This window comes from Tachyglossus aculeatus, chromosome 17 (assembly GCF_015852505.1).
Source record: "Tachyglossus aculeatus isolate mTacAcu1 chromosome 17, mTacAcu1.pri, whole genome shotgun sequence".
NCBI classification, from domain to species: Eukaryota; Metazoa; Chordata; class Mammalia; order Monotremata; family Tachyglossidae; genus Tachyglossus; species Tachyglossus aculeatus.
Window position 1 is genome coordinate 23,663,308 of NC_052082.1, and position 24,428 is coordinate 23,687,735.

The 24,428-nt window shown below is 45.3% G+C and overlaps 1 protein-coding gene across 2 annotated transcripts in view; it reads right to left on the reverse strand.

Annotated features, from left to right (window-relative positions):
* CLDN10 (claudin 10) overlaps positions 1 to 24,428 on the reverse strand; it is a 105,313-nt gene that overhangs the window by 22,456 nt on the left and 58,429 nt on the right. The window contains exon 1 of one of the 2 annotated variants that reach the window (XM_038759546.1): positions 6,931 to 7,156. The exons of the other annotated variant lie outside the window; for it this stretch is intronic. Within the exon in view, the coding sequence (XP_038615474.1) occupies positions 6,931 to 7,150 (220 nt within the window). The 5' untranslated portion in view covers positions 7,151 to 7,156. Of the gene's footprint in view, positions 1 to 6,930; positions 7,157 to 24,428 lie in introns of those variants that run through there. 2 annotated transcript variants of the gene reach the window in all.

Sequence of the window (24,428 nt, forward strand, 5' to 3'; positions counted from 1 at the left end):
ATTGCCACGATTCCAGGAAAATGGCAGAAAAAGCTTGGAGTTGGAAAGAACTGCATTGTCTACACAAAAATAGCACAAAAAAGATCATCTTCCAAACCTACCCAAGAGCTTGCCATATAACACTTGCCACAGTATTCGCCACATAGTAACTGCTTAATAAATATCACAGTAATAATCACAATGACAGAATTTTAAACAAGATAGCGTCAACTCATTTTGGTCCCAGGATTTGCTTAGCACTGTCAGTGCCACTGATGTCAAACTGAGAGCCAGCTCCATTCTTAACTTGGGGGCTAAGGGAATCCATACAGCTAAGGGAATCTCTTTCCAATTCCCTGACCAGTTAAACTGAGGGAAAGGAGCCCTGGGACGGACATAGTCCTGCCAGGTTGGGTCTGCAGTGCAGAGCTTCTTTAACTAAATGAGGCAGAACTCCTGGCCCCACTGTCACGACCACTGCAAGTGTCAAAGGGAACCGGTTCGACTTTAGATGATGGTGCTGTTTCCTTTTGCTGCTTTTGACTACAAACTGCTAAAAGTGGGAAAGAAACTGCACTACAAAAATTTCTGAAATAACTCTCTCAAATGAAAATCGTGTTAGTAAAATTGTCCACTTTTCCAGAGTTTTTGCATTTAAGTTGGTACTCTAGGAACCACTGAGTAGAACTTTCGGAAATACCATCCACACGCACCCTTCGTGACTCAGGCTTTTAAGCAAGCATCAATAGCCCATTCATTACTTATATTTTGCAATGTGGAAATTTGCAAACTTGCTTCTAACAATTCTTGAGGGACAACCTTGTTTCTGGTAATACCTTCTAGTGAAATAGTAGTCAAAAACCTAGTCAAGGAGGCCATTATTTCTGACAGGTCCAATTTACTGGCATTGCTAATAGCTAATTAACACATTAAGGTGCTGAAGCATGAACATATATTTACCCAGAGGTTCTCTGAAATGTAATTTATTGCTGGATCTCCTAGGAGAAAGGAGAAACTTCCCACTAACAAAAATAAATGGCATATGCTTAAAGCAACATGGCTGAGGTTGATTCTAACTGAGGGTCAAATGGCACATTAAATAATAGAAGTTGATGAGGCAACTGGAAATCATAAACTCACTCAACCAGAAAATTCTTGAAAATAATAAAAGGGCGACAACTTGATTATCAGGCAATCCTGTTGGAGAACAGTAAGTGCTCAATAAATACCACTGATGATGATTCAAATTTTAGTGTCAAGTAGACATAACTCGTCATAGAATGTTCTCTTAAAGTGTTCAGTTTACAAAGGAAAAAGCCAGATATGTAGCCTGCACCAAATTTGAGGTCCATGTGATTCCCAGAATAAAACATTTCTTTTCCTTAGGCAAAATGTAACTTTCTGCTTACAACACTTGAGAAGGGTTACAAGCCTAACAGTTTAAAAGTAATTCGAGGAAAGGTGAGCATTGAAAGTCAGGTATTCTGGATTCTATTCTTGCCTGGAAAATAGTCACCCAGGCTTTCTGTTACCTCTCCGTTACCTCTATCTGTAAAATGGGGGTGGTGGAAGAATCAGTCTTGCGTGAAGTCCTACACTATAATATTATTTGCATTAATGCTGATTTTTAGCATCATGACTACTGTATTGTTTCTATAACCTTAAATAGTAAGAAAAAATTCAATCTTAGGAGGACATGGGAAACCCAAAGTAGTTGGAGTTATAAAAAAGAATCTTGGGTAGATAAAACATACTAATTATCCACATGATAGTAGTCTTATTTAAAGGCGTTCTAACAAGTTTTTGAGTCATTATAATGGATTTTTCTTTTGTATTTCTATTATGAAACAGTAAATGGATATGTGGTTATCCTAAACTTTTGATAACTAAACAAATTCAGTTAAACCGTAAAGCAAATCACCCGCTTGTCTTATTTTGAAACTAAATTTTTGTTGCAAAAAAAGCTTATAGAGTAACAGGAACATTGCATATTGAAACAGGGCTATTAAAAGTCTTGCTCCTATAGTTCATAATGTGGCTTTGCCTGAACCAAATACAATTCTAAACAAACTATGACTGAATTTTGTTAGCAATCGTTTTGTGTTATTTATTTGAATGCTTTAAAAAAACTAGTTACACTACCAAAAAAACCCTGTTTCCTCATAGTATCTAGATTAAGTAAAGTGGGAGAATTAGGTAACTCTCTGGTGTAATAGTCAATCCAAACAATACCCAGAACATGAACTTCTCATTCACTCTTTTATTCTCTTGAATTTGTGGGCTAAATAATTTAACCTACCACTTCAATTTGCCTAGGATGACAAAGAGTTTCAATGTTAGATCAGTTACTTAATGAAACTTGACTAGAGAATTGTCTGAAAATTGGTATTTCCAGAATCTAAACTCAATATGTGTCTAATAATTTAAGAGCTGCCTTAATAATGAAAAATTAAAAAAAGTTAAAAAATCATAGCAGAACCACTAAATTGTGCACATGTGTATATTTGATTATTCAAATAGGTTTTTTCTGATTCTACCATTTAGGAATGTTTCCCCCACCCCATCCATCTTACAGTTCTGTTGTACTTCCCAAGTGCTGAGTACTGTGTTCAGTGGGCATTCAATAGATACCAGTCGCATTACCAATCAGTATTATTTATTGAGAGCCTGATGCATACAGGACACGGTACTAAACACTTGGCTTAATGACAATATTTGTGGTATTTGTTAAGGGCTTATTATGTGCCAAGCGCTGTACTAAGCCCTAGGGTAGATACAAGATAGACAGGTCGGACACAGTCTCTGTCCCAGAGAACAACAGAAGACATGGTATCTGGCCCACAAGGATTTCACAATCTAGTTTACCTACCTATCCTGTCAATCAGTGGTATTTTTCATTCATTCATTCGATCGTATTTATTGAGTGCTTATTGTGTGCAGAGCACTGTACTAAGTGCTTGAGAAGTACAAGTCAGCAACATATAGAGACGGTCCCTACCCAACAACGGGCTCATAGTCTAGAAGCTCACAGTCTAGGACTTAGTGCGTGCAGAGCTTGTACTAAGCACTTGAAAGAGAACAATACAACAGAGTTGTTAGAGACGTTCCCTGCCCACAGTATGATTTTTTTGTACTGCTGCCGGAGTCTCAGGTGCCAGAAACGGGCTGGATTCCTGGCCTTCAGAAGTTAACCCACTCCAGAACCTCATCAATCGCTACCTATGTTTTATCAATGGTCTCAACTTCTCCTGTAAACGTTGGCTAGATATTACCGGGGATTGAGAGGTTTTAATGCCCATATTCACTACCTTTCTGACCCACGAAGGATTCCAGTGTAATGGAGATTTTGTTTGAAGTCTCTCCTCAACTAGAATTCAAGCTTGGTTCTCTAAACTTGAGACACCATTTGAAACTAAGAGATGAAAAGCAAGGTTCAGTATCCTAATTGCTCATCAATTCCCTGGTCTTTGCTCTTGTCAACCTTCCTTACTCATCCCATCCTCTCTATCCCACTGATCTCTTTTAAAGGAAACTCACACAGTGTGGTATGATAACATGCTAATAAGACAACTAGAATTCATAGCATAAGGAAGCTCTTGGGCCAGAGACTGTATAAACCGTATTCCTCAATGGAAAACCACAGAAACAAATCTTCTACCGGGGTGTACAGATACAAAAGTTTGGAGAACACACAGTTCGCAAAAACATTTATGATACCAATCAAGTCATCATCCCTTTTAAAACAGTGCTTGTATTTCCTTTTTGCTATGACCCTTCCAAACACGACATTGAGCAACAGTTTACTTTTCTAGGCAAGCAATTATACACTACAGCAAAATCTTGTCCCTGCTATTTATCCAGCTATGTAAATAAAAACTGGAAGTGATGTAATGAAAAAAAGAAAAAAAACACCTTAAAAACTCCCTCAAATGTGAAAGTCTCCTCTTAGGTTACAGCAGTGATCTGGACGCATGCAAGAAAACTCCTCATCTTTCCTTTCAAATTCTAAAATAGAAACCCATCTTCTGATTCAAGTCCATTGTTCTCTTCGAAACTAGCAAAGCCTGTGCTATTTGTTCACACAACTGCTTGCAGATTTTCTGAAGCGCTATATGTGAGAAGGAAATATATCCTACAAATAGTCGCTGCGAGTGTAGGATGGACAAAGAACTATTACGAAAGGATACTGACACCCAAGAGAGGGGGGTCTTCGTCACAGGCCACTAGAATAGGAAAAGTTATGGTGATATATCGGTGGAAAAATAGGATAAGAGCGTTATTTGCCTGCCAAACTGCCATGCCGTGCTGAGTCCTCAAAAGCAGCTGGACCGCGAACGCCCAGCCTGATTCCTCGCCAAACTCTACACTGCATCGAAACTCTTTGCCCTGTTTTTGTGGATTTAAACCACCTTATGACCGCTCCGCACCACAAAGACACACATAAAATCGGATTTTTTTAAAGGCTACTAGGAGGTAAGGGGCAAGTTCGAAAGATTTCCGTTTAAAACCGGGGCTCAACATTTTGGAAGCAGAAAAGCAACAGGTGCCACCGGGGCCTCTGCAACAGTCCAGGTTCAGTTCGCTTTTTCGTCTTCGAATTCTCTCTCGGAGATGGATAGATGGGAGGGTGGGTGGTGAGCCCGTTGTTGGGGAGGGATTGTCTCTTATCTGGTGCCGAATTGTACTTTCTAAGCGCCTAGTACAGTGCTCTGCACACAGTAAGCGCTCAATAAATACGACTAAATGAAAGGATGGCAGCATCTGCCGGGCCCGCTCCGAGAGAGAATTCATATCTATCTCTCGGGGGTTTCCAATCCCGGCTCTGCTACTTCTCTGTTGTGTGACCTTGGGCAAGTCACTTCTCTTCTCTTTGCCTCAGTTCCCTCATCTGTAAAATGGGGATTAAAAGTAGGAGCCCCATGGGGGACGGGGATTGGGTCCGACCCGATTGCGTTGTCTGTGCCCCAGTGTTTAGAGCAGGGCTGGGCACATAGTACGCGCTTAACGAATATCATCGTTTTTCCATATCCCAATTTAAGGAGAGCAGGCTGGGACCCTCCCTTTGGCCGGGTGAGTCTCTGGACCACCGACTGCCCACCCGGGGCCGGGGAGGGGAAGGGGCACCGAGGGATGGGGAGGGAAAAGGAGGGCGGGTTAGGGAAAAGGGAAGCTTGGAGAGGGAGGCGGGATGGGAGGCATGGGGGTGGGGGAAAGGGAGTTATGGGGAGTTATGGGGAGAGGGAGGGATGGGGGCACGGGAGATAATAATAATAATAATGGTATTTGTTAAGCGCTTACTATGTGCAAAGCACTGTTCTAAGGGCTGGGGAGGTTACAAGGTGATCAGGTTGTCCCACGGGGGGCTCACAGTTTTAATCCCCATTTTACAGATGAGGGAACCGAGGCTCAGAGAAGCGAAGAGACTCGCCCAAAGTCACACAGCTGACAGTTGGCGGAGCCGGGATATGAACCCCTGACCTCCGGACTCCAAAGTCCGGGCTCTTTCCACTGAGCCACGCTCATATGGGGAGGGGGCGGGATGGGGGCGAAGGGGAGTTGTGGGGAGGGGGCGGGATGGGGGCGAAGGGGAGTTATGGGGAGGGGGCGGGATAGAGGTGAAGGGAAGATGTGGGGAGGGGGCGGGATGGGGGGAAGGGGAGTTATGGGGAGGGGCGGGATAGGGGAAGAGGAGTTATGGGGAGGGGGCGAGATGGGGGGAAGAGAATTTATGGGGAGAGGCGAGATGGGGGGAAGAGGAGTTATGGGGAGGGGGCGGGATGGGGGGAAGAGGAGTTATGGGGAGGGGGCGGGATGGGGGGAAGGGGAGTTATGGAGAGGGGGCGGGATGGGGGGAAGGGGAGTTATGGAGAGGGGGCGGGATGGGGGGAAGGGGAGTTATGGGGAGGGGGCGGGATAGGGGAAGGGGAGTTATGGGGAGAGGCGAGATGGGGGGAAGAGGAGTTATGGGGAGGGGCGGGATGGGGGGAAGAGGAGTTATGGGGAGGGGCGGGATGGGGGGAAGAGGAGTTATGGGGAGGGGGCGGGATGGGGGGAAGAGGAGTTATGGGGAGGGGGCGGGATGGGGGGAAGAGGAGTTATGGGGAGGGGGCGGGATGGGGGGAAGAGGAGTTATGGGGAGGGGGCGGGATGGGGGGAAGAGGAGTTATGGGGAGGGGGCGGGATAGGGGAAGGGGAGTTATGGGGAGGGGGCGGGATGGGGGGAAGGGGAGTTATGGAGAGGGGGCGGGATAGGGGAAGGGGAGTTATGGGGAGGGGGCGAGATGGGGGGAAGAGAAGTTATGGGGAGAGGCGAGATGGGGGGAAGAGGAGTTATGGGGAGGGGCGGGATGGGGGGAAGAGGAGTTATGGGGAGGGGCGGGATGGGGGGAAGAGGAGTTATGGGGAGGGGGCGGGATGGGGGGAAGAGGAGTTATGGGGAGGGGGCGGGATGGGGGGAAGAGGAGTTATGGGGAGGGGGCGGGATGGGGGGAAGAGGAGTTATGGGGAGGGGGCGGGATGGGGGGAAGAGGAGTAATGGGGAAGGGGAGTTATGGGGAGGGGGCGGAATAGAGGGGAAGAGAAGATATGGGGAGGGCCGGGATGGGGGAAGGGGAGATATGGGGAGGGGGCGGGATGGGGAGGAAAGTGAGGTTGGAGAGGGAGCGAAAGGTAGCACGGGGGGCGTCCGGAGGGGCCGAGGGAGGCCTCCGCGCTCCGGCCCCCAGGAGCCACCCCCGCGACCTCGGCCCCGGCCCCAGGCCGGGCTCCGACTGCGCGGATCCCACATGCTCGCGCGGGGCGGTCCGCCCCGGCTGGCCGGACCCCCGGCCCGGACCCCCCGGGGTCCGCCGCCAGAGAGGGACGCCCCCCTCCTCCTCCCCCTCCCCCAGCCCCGTCGGGGGTCGCGGGGCCCGGGTCGGGGGGCCCGGGTCGGGGGAGGCGGATGCGGACCGTCCAGCGCCAGCATGGAGGGGAAGTCCTTGCAGTTGGAGACCCCGGTGGAGTCGGTGACGCAGGTCTTCCACAGGTTGGCCCAGAAAGTGGCGGTGGTGATGACGGTGCCGTCGATGGTGGACACCTTCCAGTAGTCGGTGGGCAGCGTGGACGACACCAGCACCCAGCCCGACACGGACAACATGAAGGCCACGATCTCCAACCCCATGCTCGCCATGCCGCCCGCCGCGGCAGCGCTGCACGCCCGCCCGCCCGCCCGCCCCCCTCTGCCCTCCCCTCCTCCTCCTCCTCTTCTTCCTCCTCCGGCACCCCCCAACCACGGCCCGGACCCGGGAAAAAGACCCCCGCAAACCCCGCACCCCTCAACCCCGGCCCTGCCCTCTGGTCCTGATCCCTAGTCCCTGTCCTGGCACCTGCTCCCTGGCAATGCTCCTCTCCCCCTGCCCCCGCTCTCTGTCCCTACTCTCCCCCCCAACCCCGCAGTCTCTGCTCCTTTTCACTACTTCTGCTCCGTCACCGCTCCTCTCCACTGCCTCTGCCCCCTCCCTATTCCTCCTCCTGCCCCTACACCTGTTACCTGTCAAAGCTCCTCCCCCAACCCCTGCTCCGCCCCTGCTCCTACCCCTACTTCTGCCCAATTACTGCTCTTCCCCCACCCCTGCTCCCTAGCCCTACTCTTATCCCTGTCACTCCACCTCTCCCCACTCTTGTCCCTGTCACTTTTCTCCCCTGCCCCCTCTCCCTAGTCCCTGCTCTCTAACCCTATTCTTGTCCCTGTCACTCCTCTCCCCTACTCGCTCCCTACTCTTGCCCTGTCATTCCTTCTCTCCCTTGCCCCCTCTCCCTACTCCCTGCCCCTGCTCCGTATCCTTATTCTTGTCCCTGTCACTCCGCCTCTCCCCTGTTCTCTACCCCTACTCCTGTTCCCTCTCCCTGTCCTCACTCCCTCCCCCCAACCCCCGGCCCTTGCTCCCTATTCCTCCTCCTGCCCCTGTACCTATCTGTTACCTGACACTTCTCCTCCCCCCTGCCCCTATACCTGCTTCTCCTTCCTGCCCCCGCCCCTGTCACCCTTCCTCCAGCACCACCCCTACTATAGCTAGCAGCCTGCCCTCAGACCCTGGCATGTTGGGGCTGGGGGGAGTCAGTTTTTCTACAAAAACGTTCAGTCCATGTTTCCCTCCCTCCTCAAGAATCCCCAGTGGTTGTCCAAACACCTCTGCTTCAAACATAGGCTTGAAACCAATCACCATTCCCCCTCCCACCTCACTTTGCTACTCTCCTACTACCACCCAGCCCACACATCTTGTTCCTCTAATGCCAATCTTCTCACAGCACCTCAATCTTGTCTACCTTGCTACTGGCCTTTCACCTACATCCTGCCTCTGCCTGGAACACTCTCCCTCTTCATATTTGACAGACAATTACCACCCCCCTTCAAAGCCTTATTGAAGGTACATCTCCTACCAGAGGCCTTTCCTGATTAAACCATCTTTTCCTTTTCTCCACTCTCTTCTGCATCACCCTGATTTGCTCCTTTTATTCATCCCCACAGCACTTTTGTACATATCTGTAATTTATTTAATGTTGGTCTCTCCCTCTAGACTGTAAGCTCGTTGTGGGCAGGGAATGTGTCTGTTATATTGTACTCTCCCAAGTCCTTTGCAGAGTGCTGTGTACACATTAAACACTCAAATACAATTGATTGATAAGGGGAGCCCCAGCCATTCATCCCTCATATGTCCCCTGTTCCTCTTCCTCCTCATTTTCACTCTCCTCTCCTCCTCACCCCCCACCCTTGGGAATCAAAGTCCTGTGGGTTACAGTTTCCACCTGGGAGAGTGCTGGCTTAAAGTGAGTTGGCGAGGTGCAGGGGGGGAGTTTCCTCCTGCTTTAGCTGCTGCAGCTGGGAGAGACCAAACCAGCTCTCCCCTCTCCCCCACCACAAATTCCCTTTGCCTCCCTGGGGGTAGCAGTCCTGTCACCCCTGCCTAACCTCTGCAGGCTCTTGTGGAGAGAGGCGCTGAGCCCCGGGAGGTGAGGGTCAGGTAGTGCCACTCTGGACAGGCCTCTGACACTCTTTCCCTCCTTCCTTTTTTGGACACCATTCCCAAGAATTTGTTCAAAGGCATGGCCAAATCCCCAGGGACACGATTCATCCGTTCACCTCTCTCTGGACCAAACCTCTTTCCAGCCCACCTGGGAGGCCATTCATTCATTCAATTATTGAGTACTTACTAAGCACTTGGTAAGTATAAATCGGCAACATATAGAGACACTCCCTCCCCAACAACAGGCTCACAGTCTAGAAGGGGGAGAGACCAGAAGGGCCAGAACTCCCAGCCCCTGAGCCAGCCCACCAGCCATCCAGCCAGCCTGCCAGCCATCTAGCTAGCCCCTGGGCCAGCCCACCAGCAGGCCAAGCCCTGGCAGCCCCGGGCCGGCACCTGCAGTCTTTGGCAGGGGGGCATCCTAATGCCAATGCCCAGCCCATGCAGCCAGCTCTCTGGCCAGCCCTCCAGCCCCCCCAGGCTAGCCCTGGCTTCTCCTGGGCCAGCAGCTGCAGTCCTTGGCCAGAGAGGTGTCCTCGCTCTGAAGCGCGGTGAGGGGGAAAGGCTCCCGGATCCTGAATTCCTGCTGAAACTGATTGCCCTTCAATCACGTCCTCCCTACAGTGAAAGAGTTTGACTCCCAAAATACCTTTCATTAACCATGACGCTGAGTGCCTTTCTGATCTGCCCAGCTCAGAAAACAAAGTCAGGAAACTCATGGTCCTGTATTTCCTCCACAAACGAATGTAATAGGGATGCTTGTCATGTGTGTCCTTCCAAACTGCTTCCTGCTAACTGACAACTGTAGAGCCCTTGCTCGCTTTTCACAAATTCGTAACTAGGTTTGTTATAGGGAACCTCGATGAGAAGAATCAGGGCATGACACCTGAGATCCTAAGAGAAATGTCCTCTTCTCCCTTGAACAATCATGCGTGGAAGAGGCGTGCTTTAAAACCTCACCAGGAATTGTAGCCAGTGGCTGTAGCAGCCAACCAAAGGACGTTATGTGTATTCAACGAAGACTGCTCTTGGTTATTTTCTTTACAGCCGCGTCTGCATTTAGTAAGTAACTTCTGGGTGCAGATCACTATTCGTAGGGACTTGTGGAACATAAAACAGGAGTAAAAGTGATGGCTCTTGTCTTGGGGGAATTTGCAATCTAATGGGGAAGACAAGCAGACCCAATTTGCCAAACAGATTTGAATACTAAGGGAAGTTCTACCTTGTTGTAGTTGTGGTGAGTAAATATGTGAATATGTGGATCTGCATTCACAAAATTGAACATCTTTATTTAGATGGTGTGACCTAAGGGAATAATATCGAAACTTTTAACACCCCAAGGGCACTCTTGGTACAGCAGGGTGGGGTCGCCCAATTAAAACTGGTCAGTCAGAAATTCTACTGACCCACTCTGCTGCTTAAGCCAGTCAATTTGGCATGGTTTGTATGCTAAAATGACAATATTTTACAAATAAAAACAGATCAGTCAAAAGTAATTTCCCAAAATCTTCTTTAAAATCCCCTGTAGAGTCCAGTTTTTTTCCATTTCTCATATCAATCCTACTGATTCTATACAGCAAAAAAGTCTTTGCTATCATCACAACAAATAATTGGCTTTATCTGCTCTATATCTATTTTATCTACTTCCTATGCTGGGGTGGCCCAAAGCTGAAACGCTCGAGAAGTTCTTATGTGAGTTTCTGGAGGTTCCCTATTCCTGGTTCTAAGTCTCGAAGGGCTGTTTTTAGCTGTGTCTTTGGAGAGAGTTTGCTACAGCTCTGGATGTAGTAATTGATTTAGTGGTAAACGATAGGTGGTAATCTGTTCTCTTGATACATCTCTCATGGTTAAATAGCAGTCATTCGGGAGATAGGCCCAGGGTGGTTCTAATCAGTCATAAATGTAGACTTAAACATTGCATTACAAGATATCACCTTTCTGGATTAAGGCCTCATTTCCCAACTTTCACTCCCTTTAAGATCGTCTATGCACTTGGATCTGTACCTTTTAAGCCCTGCTGTTCACCCCAGCTTCAATCCCACAATACGTAAGTACATACAAGCACTTAGTATGTGCTCCGGACACAGTAACTGTTCAATAAATATGATTTATAATGAGTTAATTTTAAGATCTTCTGCATTAGCATTCGAACTCAGCGCAACTAATTTAAACTCAGGAAATCTGATACCCTCCCCAAAATCATCAATTAACAGTATTTATTGAATTGAATGCAGAGAACTGAACTAAATGCTTGGGGAAGGTACAACAGAAAAAAACACATGTTTTGATTGATTGATTCCCTGCCTTCAAAGAGTCTACAATCTTAATGGGAAATCATACCATAAAAAATACAAATAGTGGGAGCAGGAAGAAGAAAAATAACAGGCAGCAGAGCAAGTATGCCAGATTAAATATGAAATGAGAGAATACTGGAATGCATAATTGTGTACATAAATATTTATACAAGCATACTTGTATGAGTATATATATATATTTATATATGCATGTAGAAAGGATGACTCTTGGGTTGATGTGACTTGAAGTGTTGGATTATAGACAGGGAAGCCTTCCTGGAGAAAGTGGTGTTTAAGAAAGCACTGAAGATAGGGAAGTGTGTGGTTGATAGATTTGAAAGAGGAGTGCGTTCCAGGTTCGGGAGAAGAGTGAGAGTAAGGGGCTGGAGGCATAAGAGTAAAAAGCTGGGTACATTTAGATAGTGAGCTTGTGGGTACTGTGGGGTATAATCAATTAATCAATCAATGGATTTATTGCATGATTACTTTGTGCAGAACACTATACTAAGTACTTGGGAGAGTACAAGCTGGTGAATAGCAGGGGAAAAGAGTCCATATGTAAACTGGAGAAAACTGAAGGTGGGCCTTTAAATCAGTGGATAGGAGTTTTGTTTGATGCAGAGGGAAATGGACAATCACTGGAGATTTTAGGGAAGTGGAAAGATGTGTGTGCACTCAGAGATATTTTGAGATGATCCAGGCAGGAGTATGAGTATTTGAGGAAGCAGGGAGAAGGTGGAGGCTAGGAGACTAGGGAGAAGACTGATACCATTGTCTAACCATCGTAGGATAAGAGGTTGAACCTGGGTGTGTTGGTGGGGAAAGGGATGGATCTGAAAATGTTTTGAAAGCAGGTTTCAGCAATTTGTTTAGTGTGAGTTCTGAAAAAGGAGTTGAGGATGACACCAAGTTTTGGCAGAGGGAAGATGGTTATGTTAGCCACAGACCTGGCAAACTGATAAGGAGGACAGAGTTTAAGAGGAAAGATGTGAACTTTGACTTTGTCATGTTGAGCTTGAAGGGTGGGTGGGACACCCAAGCAGAGGAAAAAGGAAATGTGAGCTCAAATAGCAGGAAGGAGGTCAGGATTAAAAAGGCAGACTTGGGAGGCATTCCACATAGTAGTGGTACCTGAAGTTATGTGAGTGGGTAGGCTCCTGGAGAGAAAGTGTAGAGTCAGCTTTGGGGGATGAGAGGCAGAAGAGGAGCTAGAGAAATTCACTGGAGAAGGGGACAGTTAGAGTGGAAGGAGAAGCAACAAAAAATGATTTAGGCTATTCTTGACCAGAATACGATCGCCTTATATATCTCCAGTCACATATTTGTACCTCCTATAAAAATATAAATGGATTGTCCTGAATATTGGACATTCTTAGAATCTCTTTTAAAGGAAAAAATAGCATACATTAAATTGTACATCTTTGTACAACTATGAGACACCTGAGACCTCATCTCCCCACCCTATTCTCCCTTCCTTAGTTTCACCTATCTCCTCCCCAAAACCGAGCACAAAGCCTTGTTATGTACCAACGTATTCAAAGTGTCTGTTTCAGAATTCACATTGAAATATGCATCCTACCTTGTTCGGGAGCTCTTACTGAGTTAGCTAAAAAGTACACATTGAGCATACAGAGAGAGTAACACTGCCCTGGGCGCTTGGTCAATCTTGTTTCTTGCCATTCAACCCAGCCCCACTATTCTTTCTGATCCATAGTGAGTGAATGAATATCCAGCAAAAGTCAAATCAAACAATCAATCAATCAATGGTATTTATTGAGTGCTTACTGTGTGCAGAGCACTGTACTAAGCACTTGAGGGGATACTCTCTAACAAAGTCCAGGCCTCTCCAAGTTAACTATTATTGGTTCCTAGACCTATTGTTTTAGGCAATTGTCTATAATTTAAAAACAAAATTCTCTCTTGCCTTCCCAGGACTCATTTTATTCCCACATATTTTGCTTTTGACCTTTTCTCTCACTTACCCTACCTCTTAAAAGACTCCCTGAGTGACCTGGGATGAGTCTGCTTGGGTCTGAAAACAGAAGCTGAGAAATGGGACCAGCTGTCCTATGACACAACATAGAATTTCCTCCCTTTGCTTCCTGGGACATCCTCCAGGTTTGTACTACTAGTTAACTTCCTTATTAGCTTCTCTTACATTTATTTGATAAAATATGTCTAAAATGAAATGAGATGTTTTTGTCTTCCAAATGAAATAACAGATGACCCCTGCCCAACTCTGTCTAATTGTATTTGCTAATATGCCGGTCATAGAAAATCATTCAGAAGCAGCTATATCTGCAGAGGCTGAAATACACAATTTCAGTTAATCCTGGATTTTAAAAAATTACAAACAGCCCTTATTCCTCCACAAATCAGGTGGAGAATGACAGCATTATTTGTTCTCTGGCCAACATAAACAGATCTGGGTCATCACACCTGGGTGCCGGTGCATTGCTTTTTCCTTTACATTTTGCCTTTGTTTTTCGGTTTTTATTTTTCCTGTGGGGTTGGGCCACTCCAAACCTTTTTTATCCCTTCAGTGACATAAGCTTGCAGATTGCCTATTGAAAACCACAATTGTTCAGAGCCATAGGAGTCCCTGACTGAAGAAATTAAATCCATTATTGGGTAATGCCAAAGTAATCTTGTGGACCCATAAAAAGATTCAGAACTATAAGTGGGGAACCTGAGGGACATCATGAATTTAAGAACTGTACACTTTGCTACTAGTGCACACCAGGCTAAAACAGAACCTCAGAGGATTCTAACAAATTACAAGTAAATGCCAGGATCGAGGAAAATGTAAGAACTGTATGCAGATGGATTGGCTAAAATAGTTTTCATTTACTGAAAATGAACAGAAAGAAGGGGTGTACTCAATAGGTTTTCTTTAAAAACAAGTTATATGGGGTGAATACTGTCTTGTTTTAAGATCAGACTATCAAAGGGAGCCTTTGCAATTGAATCACATAATGGAGTACACCCCATCCCCATTAACTAAGGAATCCTTCCTTAGTTTATTTACCGTTCAGGTCAGTGACAATTGAATTTAAAGGTTTTATAGTAAACAAACTAGTTTTAATTTTAAAACACATAAAATATGAGCAAACACATACATGGTGTATATTTTAACTCGCTTTCTTAAGTATGACCCGGAAACAGTAAATCTACTTTAAAAAAAGTCTAAGACCCTTGGGCATCATTAGGAAAACAAGACTTTTGGGTGTAGAAAGCAGCTCTTGATTTGAAAATTCATATAATTTGACTGAGGAAATGCAATGTTCTTCAGTGTAATTTAAGGTGAAGGAACTGTGGCCCTTGGAGACTTAAGGCACTAAGATTAGCATTACAAGTTTTTTTTTTACTGCTTTAGATGGTTTTGTTAAGAAAAATAGAGGAACTTTTCCCCTTTAGGTTGTTCAATGAGAGGCTTTCAGAGTGCAATCCTGTTCAGCTAACTAAGAGATCTGTGGAAAGACTTTTCTTGAATACATTTCACCTGCAAACCACACAGGTGTGCCTTTCAGCAGCTCAAGGATTTCCTACTTTTAAAATCTGGTCCCAGGGCACATCAGCAAATCCTTAGCTTGAAGTGATGACGGGATGTTGATAATCTTCTGGAAAAGAAACTGGACTGAGAAATGTTTATTCAAAATGTGTAAAAACAAAACAGAAATACCTCAAAAAAAAAAAAGAAATTGGAGTCTGAAAATAAGAGAACCTTCTAAATACCTTTTCTTTCATTTCTCTCATTCCCTTATTTAATGTTAATGGTGCTCTTTGATATAGTATGATTACTTCAAATCACTTTACTCATTTAGGCCTGGCCTTGGAGTAATAAATTTTTTAAAAATTAAAGAGAAGCAGCCTGGCCTAGTGTGAAGAGTACAGGCCTGAGAGTCAGAGGGCCTCAGTTCTAATCCAGGCTCCACCGCTTCTCTGCTGTGGGAGCTCATTGTGGTCAGGGGGCATATCTGCTAATTCTGTTGTATTATACTCCCCCAAGTGCTTAGTACAGTGCTCGGCACACAGTAAGTGCTCAATAAATACGACTGAACGAATGAATGAAGAATACTATTGATTGACCTTGGGCAAGTCACTTAGTTTCACTGTGGCTCGGTTACCTCATCTGTAAAATGGAGACTAAGACTGTGAACCCCTGTGGGACACTGACTGTGTCCAAGCCTGTATTCTGTATCTATCCCAGTGCTTAGTACAGTGTCTGGCACATAGTGAGGTCATAACAAATATGATTTTAAAAACATTAAATTTTTGAATCAATAAATATGATTGGCTGCTATCCACCTGAATTTGATGGCTTGCAATTAATAATTCACACTTTGAAAATGGACGATTTTAGGGAGAGCTATGATATAAGAATCAACACCTCTATTACATAGTGTAGATGAATTTCAAATACACTTTAATGCCAGTAAAATGCACATAAAGTTCTGAATAGTTAAGGAGTTCCGTTTATCTCACCCATACTTAAAAAGGTTTTTTTTTATATACATTTCAAGTAGTTTCACCATTTGTTTTATAATATCCTTACAAGGAACTTTCTTCTTCAGTTTAATGCACAATCACACATTACATAAACTATTCAACAATAACATAAATGAAAGAACAGAGAGAACAACAGCATTTTATCCTTCAGCTGGAAAATGTAGATGATTGATTTACCTATTTTTTGCAGTTATCAGTAGAGCATGGGTTTCAGAGGGGGATGTATTAAAGAAATGAATTAAGCTTAGAGTTTTGAGAAAAATTTGAATAAGACCCAGAGAGCCAAATGGAAGTCATGCTTTGCCTGTGACTAATACAGCTACCACAACTATTGAATTCCTGGCACCCAAAGCCTTTGTAACAATATGAAAAGCAGAGGTAAGTTACTTCCCACAGTGGTGAATCATCTGCAAATGCTCATCTTCAGAAAACAACTAATTCTTATGTTTGTTTTCTAACCAAATACATACTCATTAGAAACTTTTGAGGGTTTTTTTTTTGTCTTAAAGTGATTACTTAATGCTGATCAAAGCTAGTTGAAAGCTTAACTGGTCAGTCAATCAATCATATTTACTGAGCACTTACTGTGTGCAGAGCACTGTACTAAGCACTTGGAAGAGTACAATATCAGTTGGTAGATATGTTCCCTACCCACAACGAGTTTACCAATCTAGAGGGAGAGAGAGGCATTAATATAAATAAATTATGGATCTGTACCTAAGTGCTGTGGAGTTGAGGGAGGGGTAAATACATGGTGAAAACCCAAATGACACAGAAGAGGAGTGGGGGAAGAGGAAATGAGGGCTTAAATTGGGGAAGGCCTTTTGAAGGATATGCTTTAAAATAAGGCTTTGAAGATAGGCAGAGTGATCGTCTGTTGGGTATGAAGTGGGTGGGAGTTCCAGGCCAGAGGCAGGACATGGGCGAGGGGTCAATGGCCAGATAGATGAGATTGAGGTACAGTGAGTAGGTTGGTGTTAGAGGAGCAAAGCGTGCGGGCTGGAATGCAGTAGGAAATAAGGGAGGTAAGGTCACCAACTTTCTCATCATACCACGATCTTGTCTAGCTCACCCCCGACCTCTTGTCCATGTCAGGCCTCTGGCCTGGAATGTCCTCCCTCTTCCTATCCAACAGACAATTACCCTCACCACCTTCAAAGCTTTACTGAAGGCACATCTCCTCCAAGAGGCCTTCCCTGATTAAGCCCTTCTTTCCTCTTCTCCCATTCCCTTCTGCATCGCCCTAACTTGCTCCCTTTATTCATCCTCTCTCCCAGGCCAACAGCACTTAGGTAATACCTGTAATTTTATTTATTAATATTGATGTCTGTCTCCCCCTATAGACAATAAACTCATCGTGGGGAGGGAATATGTCTGTTATGTAGTTATACTGTACACTCCCAGTTGCTTAGTACAGTGCTCTGCACACAGTAAATACTCAACAATTGACTTACTGACTAAGGTAGGAGGGAGCAAGGTGATTGAGTGCTTTGAAGCCTATGGTAAGTAGTTTCTGTTTGATGTGGAAGTAGATGGACAACCACTGGAGGAGTGGGGAAACAAGGGCTGAATGGTTTTGTAGATAATGGTCTGGGTAGCAGAGTGAAATATGGACTGAAGTGGGGAGAGACAGGAGACAGGGAGATCAACAAGGAGGCTAATCAAGGCAGGACAGGATAAATGCTTGGATTAATGTGATAGCAGTTTGGATGGAGAGGAAAGGGCAGATTTTTGTGATGTTGATGATTGAATATGTGGGTTGAATGCGAGGGGTAAGTTGAGAATAACACCAAGGTTATGGGGTTGTGAGAAAGGGAGGATGGTGGTGGTGTCTACGGTGATGGGAAAGTCATAGGGAGGGCAGAGTTTGGGTAGGAAGATGAGGAGTTCTGTTTTGGACATGTTACATTTGAGGGGTCAGCAAGACATTCAAACAGAGGTGTCCTGAAGGCAGGAGAAAATGTGAGGCTGCAGATACAGAGATCAGGGCTGGACATGTAGATTTGGGAATCATCTGCATAGAGATGGTAGTTGAAGCCATGCGAGCAAATGAGTTCTCCAAGGGAGCGTATAGATGCAGAATAGAAGGGGATCCAGAAATGATCGCTGAGGGACTCCCACAGTTAGGGTGTGGGAAGCAGAGGAGATCCCTGAGAATGAGTGGACAGAGAGATAGGAGGAGAGCCAGGAGAGAACAATGTCAGTGAAGCCAACGTTGGGTAATGTTTTCAGAAGGGGGTGATCCACAGCGTCGAAGGCATGGAGTAGGATTAGGATGAGAAGGCGGAGTGGACAGAGCACGCGCCTTGGAGTCAGAAGGCCCCGGGTTCTAATTCCAGCTCTGCCACTAGTCTGCTGCGTGACCTTGGGCAAGTACTTCACTTCTCTGGGCCTCAGTTACCTCATCTGTGAAATGGGGATTAGGAATGTGAGCCCCATGTGGGACAGGGACTGTGTTCAACCCGATTAGTTTGCATTCATTCATTCAATAGTATTTATTGAGTTCTTACTGTCTGCAGAGCACTGTACTAAGTGCTTGGGAAGAACAAGTTGGCAACATATAGAGATGGTCCCTACCCAACAACAGGCTCACAGTCTAGAAGGGGGAGACAGACAACAAAACAAAACATGTAGACAGGTGTCAAAACCTACAGAACAAATAGAATTATAGCGATATGCACATCACTGACAAAATAAATAGAATAGCAAATATGTACAAGTAAAATAAATAGAGTAATAAATCTGTACAAACATATATACAGGTGCTGTGGGGAGGGGAAGGAGGTAGGGTGGGAGGAGGGGGAGAGGAAGGAGGGGGCTCAGTCTGGGAAGGCCTCCTGGAGGAGGTGAGCTCTCAGCAGGGCTTTGAAGGGAGGAAGAGAGCTAGCTTGGCAGATGTGTGGAGGGAGGGCATTCCAGGTCAGGGGAAGGACGTGGGCTGGGGGTCGATGGCGGGACAGGCGAGAACGAGGCACAGTGAGGAGGTTAGCGGCAGAGGAGCAGAGGGTGCAGGCAGGGCTGTAGAAGGAGAGAAGGGAGGTGAGGTAGGAGGGGGCGAGTTGATGGACAGCCTTGAAGCCGAGAGTGAGGAGTTTTTGCTTGATTCGTAGGTAGACAGGCAGCCACTGGAGATTTTTGAGGAGGGGAGTAACATGCCCAGAGCGAATATCTGGATAGAAACAAGTAGCAAGACAAAAGGACCTGCTTCTGAAGACTCCTCAAACAACAGTAGTGCTCAAATAAGGCCAGTAATGCAAACAGCTTCTTAAGTTATCAAAAATGTAGAGTGGAGAGAGAGAGAGAGAGAGAGAGAGAGAGAGAGAGAAAGAGATGCTCAAGAGAGTAACCCCCTAGAAAAATCTCTGCAGAGATTTACAGTGGTAGGGTCTGGGAACCATGATAGTGATCAAGGAAACAAAGTCAGGAACCATCTTCTATCCATTCCAATGCTTAGTACAGTGTGCTACACACAGTAAAGTGCTTAACAAATACCACCATTTAAAAAATTATGAAATAGAAGCCATTGGATTTGGCAAGAGCCCTTGTGAGCCCTTGAGAGCCGGAAACAGTGCCTATATTTCACCTGTATATTTCTTAACCAGGGTTTAGTGCAGTGCTTTGTGGCCAATTAATTCTATTCTTACTACCCACTTTGACTTTTTTATTTTGAAGATCTCATTGCGATCAGGGATTGTCTCTATTGCTATACTGTACTTTCCCAAGTGCTTATGCAGTGTCCTGCGCACAGTAAGCACTCAGTAAATATGATTGAATGAAAGAACCCTTAATTAAAATCCTACCTTGGTTTACTTTTATTAAAACTCAAAGAGAATAAGAAGTTATTCCCAAAAAGAAAATTAAATGTGATCAGAGCAGCACATATATTCAAGCAGGTAGTTATAAGCAATTGAAAGGGCAAACAAATAAATATATACAACTTCAGACAGTAACCTAAAGCTTAGGCTGGCTGCAAGTGGGACTCTTGCCAGCTGTGGAAAGTAAACCATTTTTGGATAAAGGAAGCTTATGGTTCTGTAAACTTTCAAGTTATGATCTCTTTTCCATTGGCTTCAGGGATCTCTGTTAGGAGTCTTCCCTTCTCATTTTTCTGATCTCTTCTTTCGCTTTGCCACAGCTTATATTTTCATTCCTCCCAAGCAAACCTTCTAACTTCACCTGGCTCACAATTCCCCGACTCTCAACCACTTCTCCTGCCTTTTCTCCCCCTGCAGTTCTTCCCACCACATCCTTCTTCTCCTTCAAAATTCTAAAAAAGTCACCTCTTCCAAAAGACATTCCTTGAGTAACTCCCCACCTTCCTGGTAATGGATCTGTCCAGTTTGCCAATTAACCTTTAGAGAGTATCTTCAGTCAACATTTCCTCACTTACTTGAAGAAGAAGACAATTATTCTTTTCAAGATGTTCATGTAGAATGCTTTATGTTTAAAGCTGGTCTAAAGAATTACACAACAAGAACTCTTGAGACTTGGAGGTAGCAAAGTTTCTTCGGTCCACTCCCTCCTTAAATGAGTGATTGCTACATTGTCCCTTCGGTGCCATCTGGGATGACCTGACAGGGTGTTTATGCCTCAGACTTGAGGATTCCCGGATAAAGGTGGAGCGCAGGCTGCGAAGAGAAAGAACTTATTTCTCTGAGAACTATTTATGCTTATGTAGAATGGTCCAAGCTCGGTGCCGCTCACAGCCTAGGAAAACCTTGGCTCAGAATCAGATCGGTGAACATTGCAGAAGGAATTCTCAGGAAGTTGGATTTGAAATTCCTGGCAATCGGGGCCAGAGGACGGAAGGGGAGGAGGGTTGCTCAGTGGGGTAACTCCAGGAGCGAAGAGTCTTTGCTGGCACCAGAGCAATGGCTCCGTGCCACTCCCGCCCCGGCCTGAGCCCGGGTTCCTGCCAGGAGCCAGGGCGTGGATCCTCCCCTGGCCTCAGGACAGAGCTGCTTCCTGGCAGGAACGGCAAACCTGGGCTAGAAGCGTGTCCAGAGCCAGAGGTGCATGGCAGCAGCTTCCTGTCAGGAAGCAATATTGCCCCAGGCCTGAGAGGCCTTCTGCCATCCCCGCAAACCGCTCCATCCTGGGGCTGTGGCTTCCAAATCAGTAATAATAATAATAATAATAATAATTGCGGTATTTGTTAAGCACTTAATATGTGCCAGGCACTGTACAAACGCTGGGGTGGATTAAAGCAAATCAGGTTGGACACAGTCCTCATCCCACGTGAGGCTCACAGTCTCAATCCCCATTTTGCAGATGAGGTAACGGGCACAGAGAAGTGAAGTGACTCACCCCAGGTCATACAGCAGACAACTGGAGGAGCTGGGATTAGAACCCAGGTCCTTTTGACTCCCAAACCTGTGCCACAGCCCCTCAGGCTAAAGGGAAGGCTGTCTCCCACCTGACAGGGATCATGCCAGGTTGGGGCAGAATAATAATAATAATAATAATAATAATAATAATAATGGCATTTGTTAAGTGCTTACTACGTGCAGAGCACTGTTCTAAGCACTGAGGGGGAATACAAGGTGATCAAGTTGTCCCACATGGGGATCAGTCTTAATCCCCATTTTACACATGAGGTAACTGAGGCTCAGAGAAGTTAAGTGATTTGCCCAAGGTCACACACAGCAGACATGTGGCGGAGTCGGGATTCGAACCCATGACCTCTGACTCCAAAGCCTGTGCTCTTTCCACTGAGCCACGCTGCAGAAGAGCAGGGGCATTGCCATACTGGCGGCTGGAACCAGCCACACAATAATGGCCTTCGATTGTATTTATTGAGCGCTTACTGTGTGCAAAGCACTGGGAGTCACAGCCCTAGGCCTCACACAGAATTCCTGCCGGCTCAACACTGGGATTTTTGTTGCTGAACCCATCTGAATCCAGCCCTCTTTTCCTTTCAGCTCATTCCTACTGGGTTTATGTGTGTCATGATGTTATGCCTCAGATCCTAGCTGCTGCCGTTATGGCAGGCTCTGTGGCCCTTGGTGAGTGCTCTCTTGGCTAAGCTGCAAGTGGAAAGTTTTGACGCAAACAGCCTGGAGGGAGCGACTCAACCCCACACATTTACAACCGAGGCATTAACCTGAGAAGTCATGGCCAGCGTTCAAATTTGTTTAATGCAGTATTCTGCATAATTGCACCTGCCTTATAAACATCATGCTTACATAAAATTGGAAATTGTTTTCCTTTAAAAGTCCACCTCAATTCATGTCTTCTTGTTCTGTCAGTCGGCTTGACAGTGGTATTGGGGCCAGATATAATTAAATCTATGTATTTGGTGGTGAAGCAGTGGATGATGAACCTTGACTCCTCTATTTTACAGAGGAGGAAACTGAAGCACATATTAGGAAAAGCACGATGGCTTAATAGAACGATGGCCTAATGGGCTGGGAGTCAGAAGAACCTGAGTTCTAATCCAGGCTCCACCACTTGTCTGCTGTGTGACCTTGGGCAAGTCACTTCCCTTCTCTGTACCTCAGTTACCTCATCTGTAAAATAGAGATTGAGAGTGCGAGCCTCATGTGGGACAGGAACTGTGTCCAACCTGATTAGCTTGTATCTACCCTAGTGCTTGGTATGGTGCCTGGCACAAAGTAACTGCTTAACAAATACCACATTTATGGTATTGTTGATTCAACTCAGTGGAGGGTTACTCAAGATCACAAATAGTCCATTCATGTGGCAGAAATTGTTCTTGGTCTCTTACCAATGTCACTTCAACCCCTCCTGGTCACACTCGTCACCTCTGCCCACTCACCATGTTATTAGGTTGGGAAGCAGCAAGGTCTACTGGAAAGTGCAGGTCTGGGATTTAGAGGACCTGGGCTTTAATTCCAGCTCTGCCACGTGACCCTGAATAAGTCACTTAACTTATCAGTGCCTCAGTTTCCTCATTTGTAAAATGGGGATTCAATATCTGTTCTCTCTCTTACTTAGACTGTGAGTCTAATGAGGGTCAGGAACTGCATCTGACCTGTTTATCTTGCATCTATCTCAGCGCTAAGCTTGGCACGTAGTAAGCATTTAACAAATACCACCATTATTACTATTATTATTATTAGAACACAAACTCTGTCAATATCTTATGGACTCAGAAGTCTTCCTCAGGTGTAGATTTCCAAGAATACCGAAAAATCACTGTCAACTGTAAGCTCCTTCTTGTCAGGGATCGTTTCAGTCTTCATCCCCATTTTCCAGATGAGGGAACTGAGGCTCAGAGAAGTGAAGTGACTTGCCCGAGGTCACACAGCTGACAATTGGCGGAGCTGGGACTTGAACCCACGACCTCTGACTCCCAAGCCCGTACTCTTTCCACTGAGCCACGCTGCTTCTCAATTCTATTTTTTATCTACACTGTGCTTGACACATAGCAAGCGGTCATTTATATTTACAGGTTGTGAGCTACGAGGACCAGGGTCCAGTGTTTAAATCCCCATGCTGGAGAAGGAATATAGACTAGTGGAAAGAGGGCAGGAAATCAGAGCTCTGCCACTTGCCCCATATCACACAACAGACAAGTAACACCTTCTCTGTGCCTCAGTTTCCTCATCTGTAAAGTGGGGATTAAATCCTACTCCCTCCTTGCCTAAACTGTGAGCCCCATACACCTGTATATATGTATATATGTTTGTACATATTTATTACTCCATTTATTTATTTATTTTACTTGTACATATTTATTCTATTTATTTTATTTTGTTAATATGTTTTGTTTTGCTTTTTTTGTCTGTCTTCCCCTTCTAGACTGTGAACCTGCTGTTGGGTAGGGACTGTCTCTATATGTTGCCAATTTGTACTTCCCAAGCGCTTAGTACAGTGTTCTGCACACAGTGAGCGCTCAATAAATACAATTGAATGAATGAATGAACTCTACGTTCTCAAGTGCTCAGAACAGTGCGTGGCCCATAGTAAGCACTCAATAAATACCATTGATTCATTGATTGAAGAAAGGAATGAAAAGGAGAGTCACTGCATATTACATTTCTTTGAAGTCCACTGCTCAGTTTCCTTTAGACTCTTTAAACACTTGGTCACAAATTTATTTCATGGGTGGATCATGAAATTTAAGCAAAGTACCACAGTAGGTCAATGATAGAGTCAAAATTAGAATTCAGCAGCACCAAACTGATAGTTCCTTAGTGAGCCCACAAGCCACGTGACCTCTACTGAATGTTTCAAGCCACATATGCATCACAACAAAAGATGTTCCTCTTAAGCAGGGCCAAATTTCAAAATTGTGATTCTGAAAAAAGACTGAATGAAAATATCTAAATGCACACAAGTAATAGTAATAGTGTCAGCCCCATTGAAAAGAAGCAACTGAGATCCCAAGACATCTATAAATCTCAATTCACTATCTCAGGTCTTTGAAGTAGCCACGTAGCATAGTGGATAAAAAGCATAGGCCTGAGAGTCAGAAGATCATGGGTTCTAATCATCATCAATCACCAATCGTATTTATTGAGCGCTTACTATGTGCAGAGCACTGTACTAAGCGCTTGGGAAGTACAAATTGGCAACATATAGAGACAGTCCTTACCCAACAGTGGGCTCACAGTCTAAAAGGTCTAATCCCTAAAAGGTCTAATCACAGTCTAATCCCGTCTCCTCCACTCCTCCA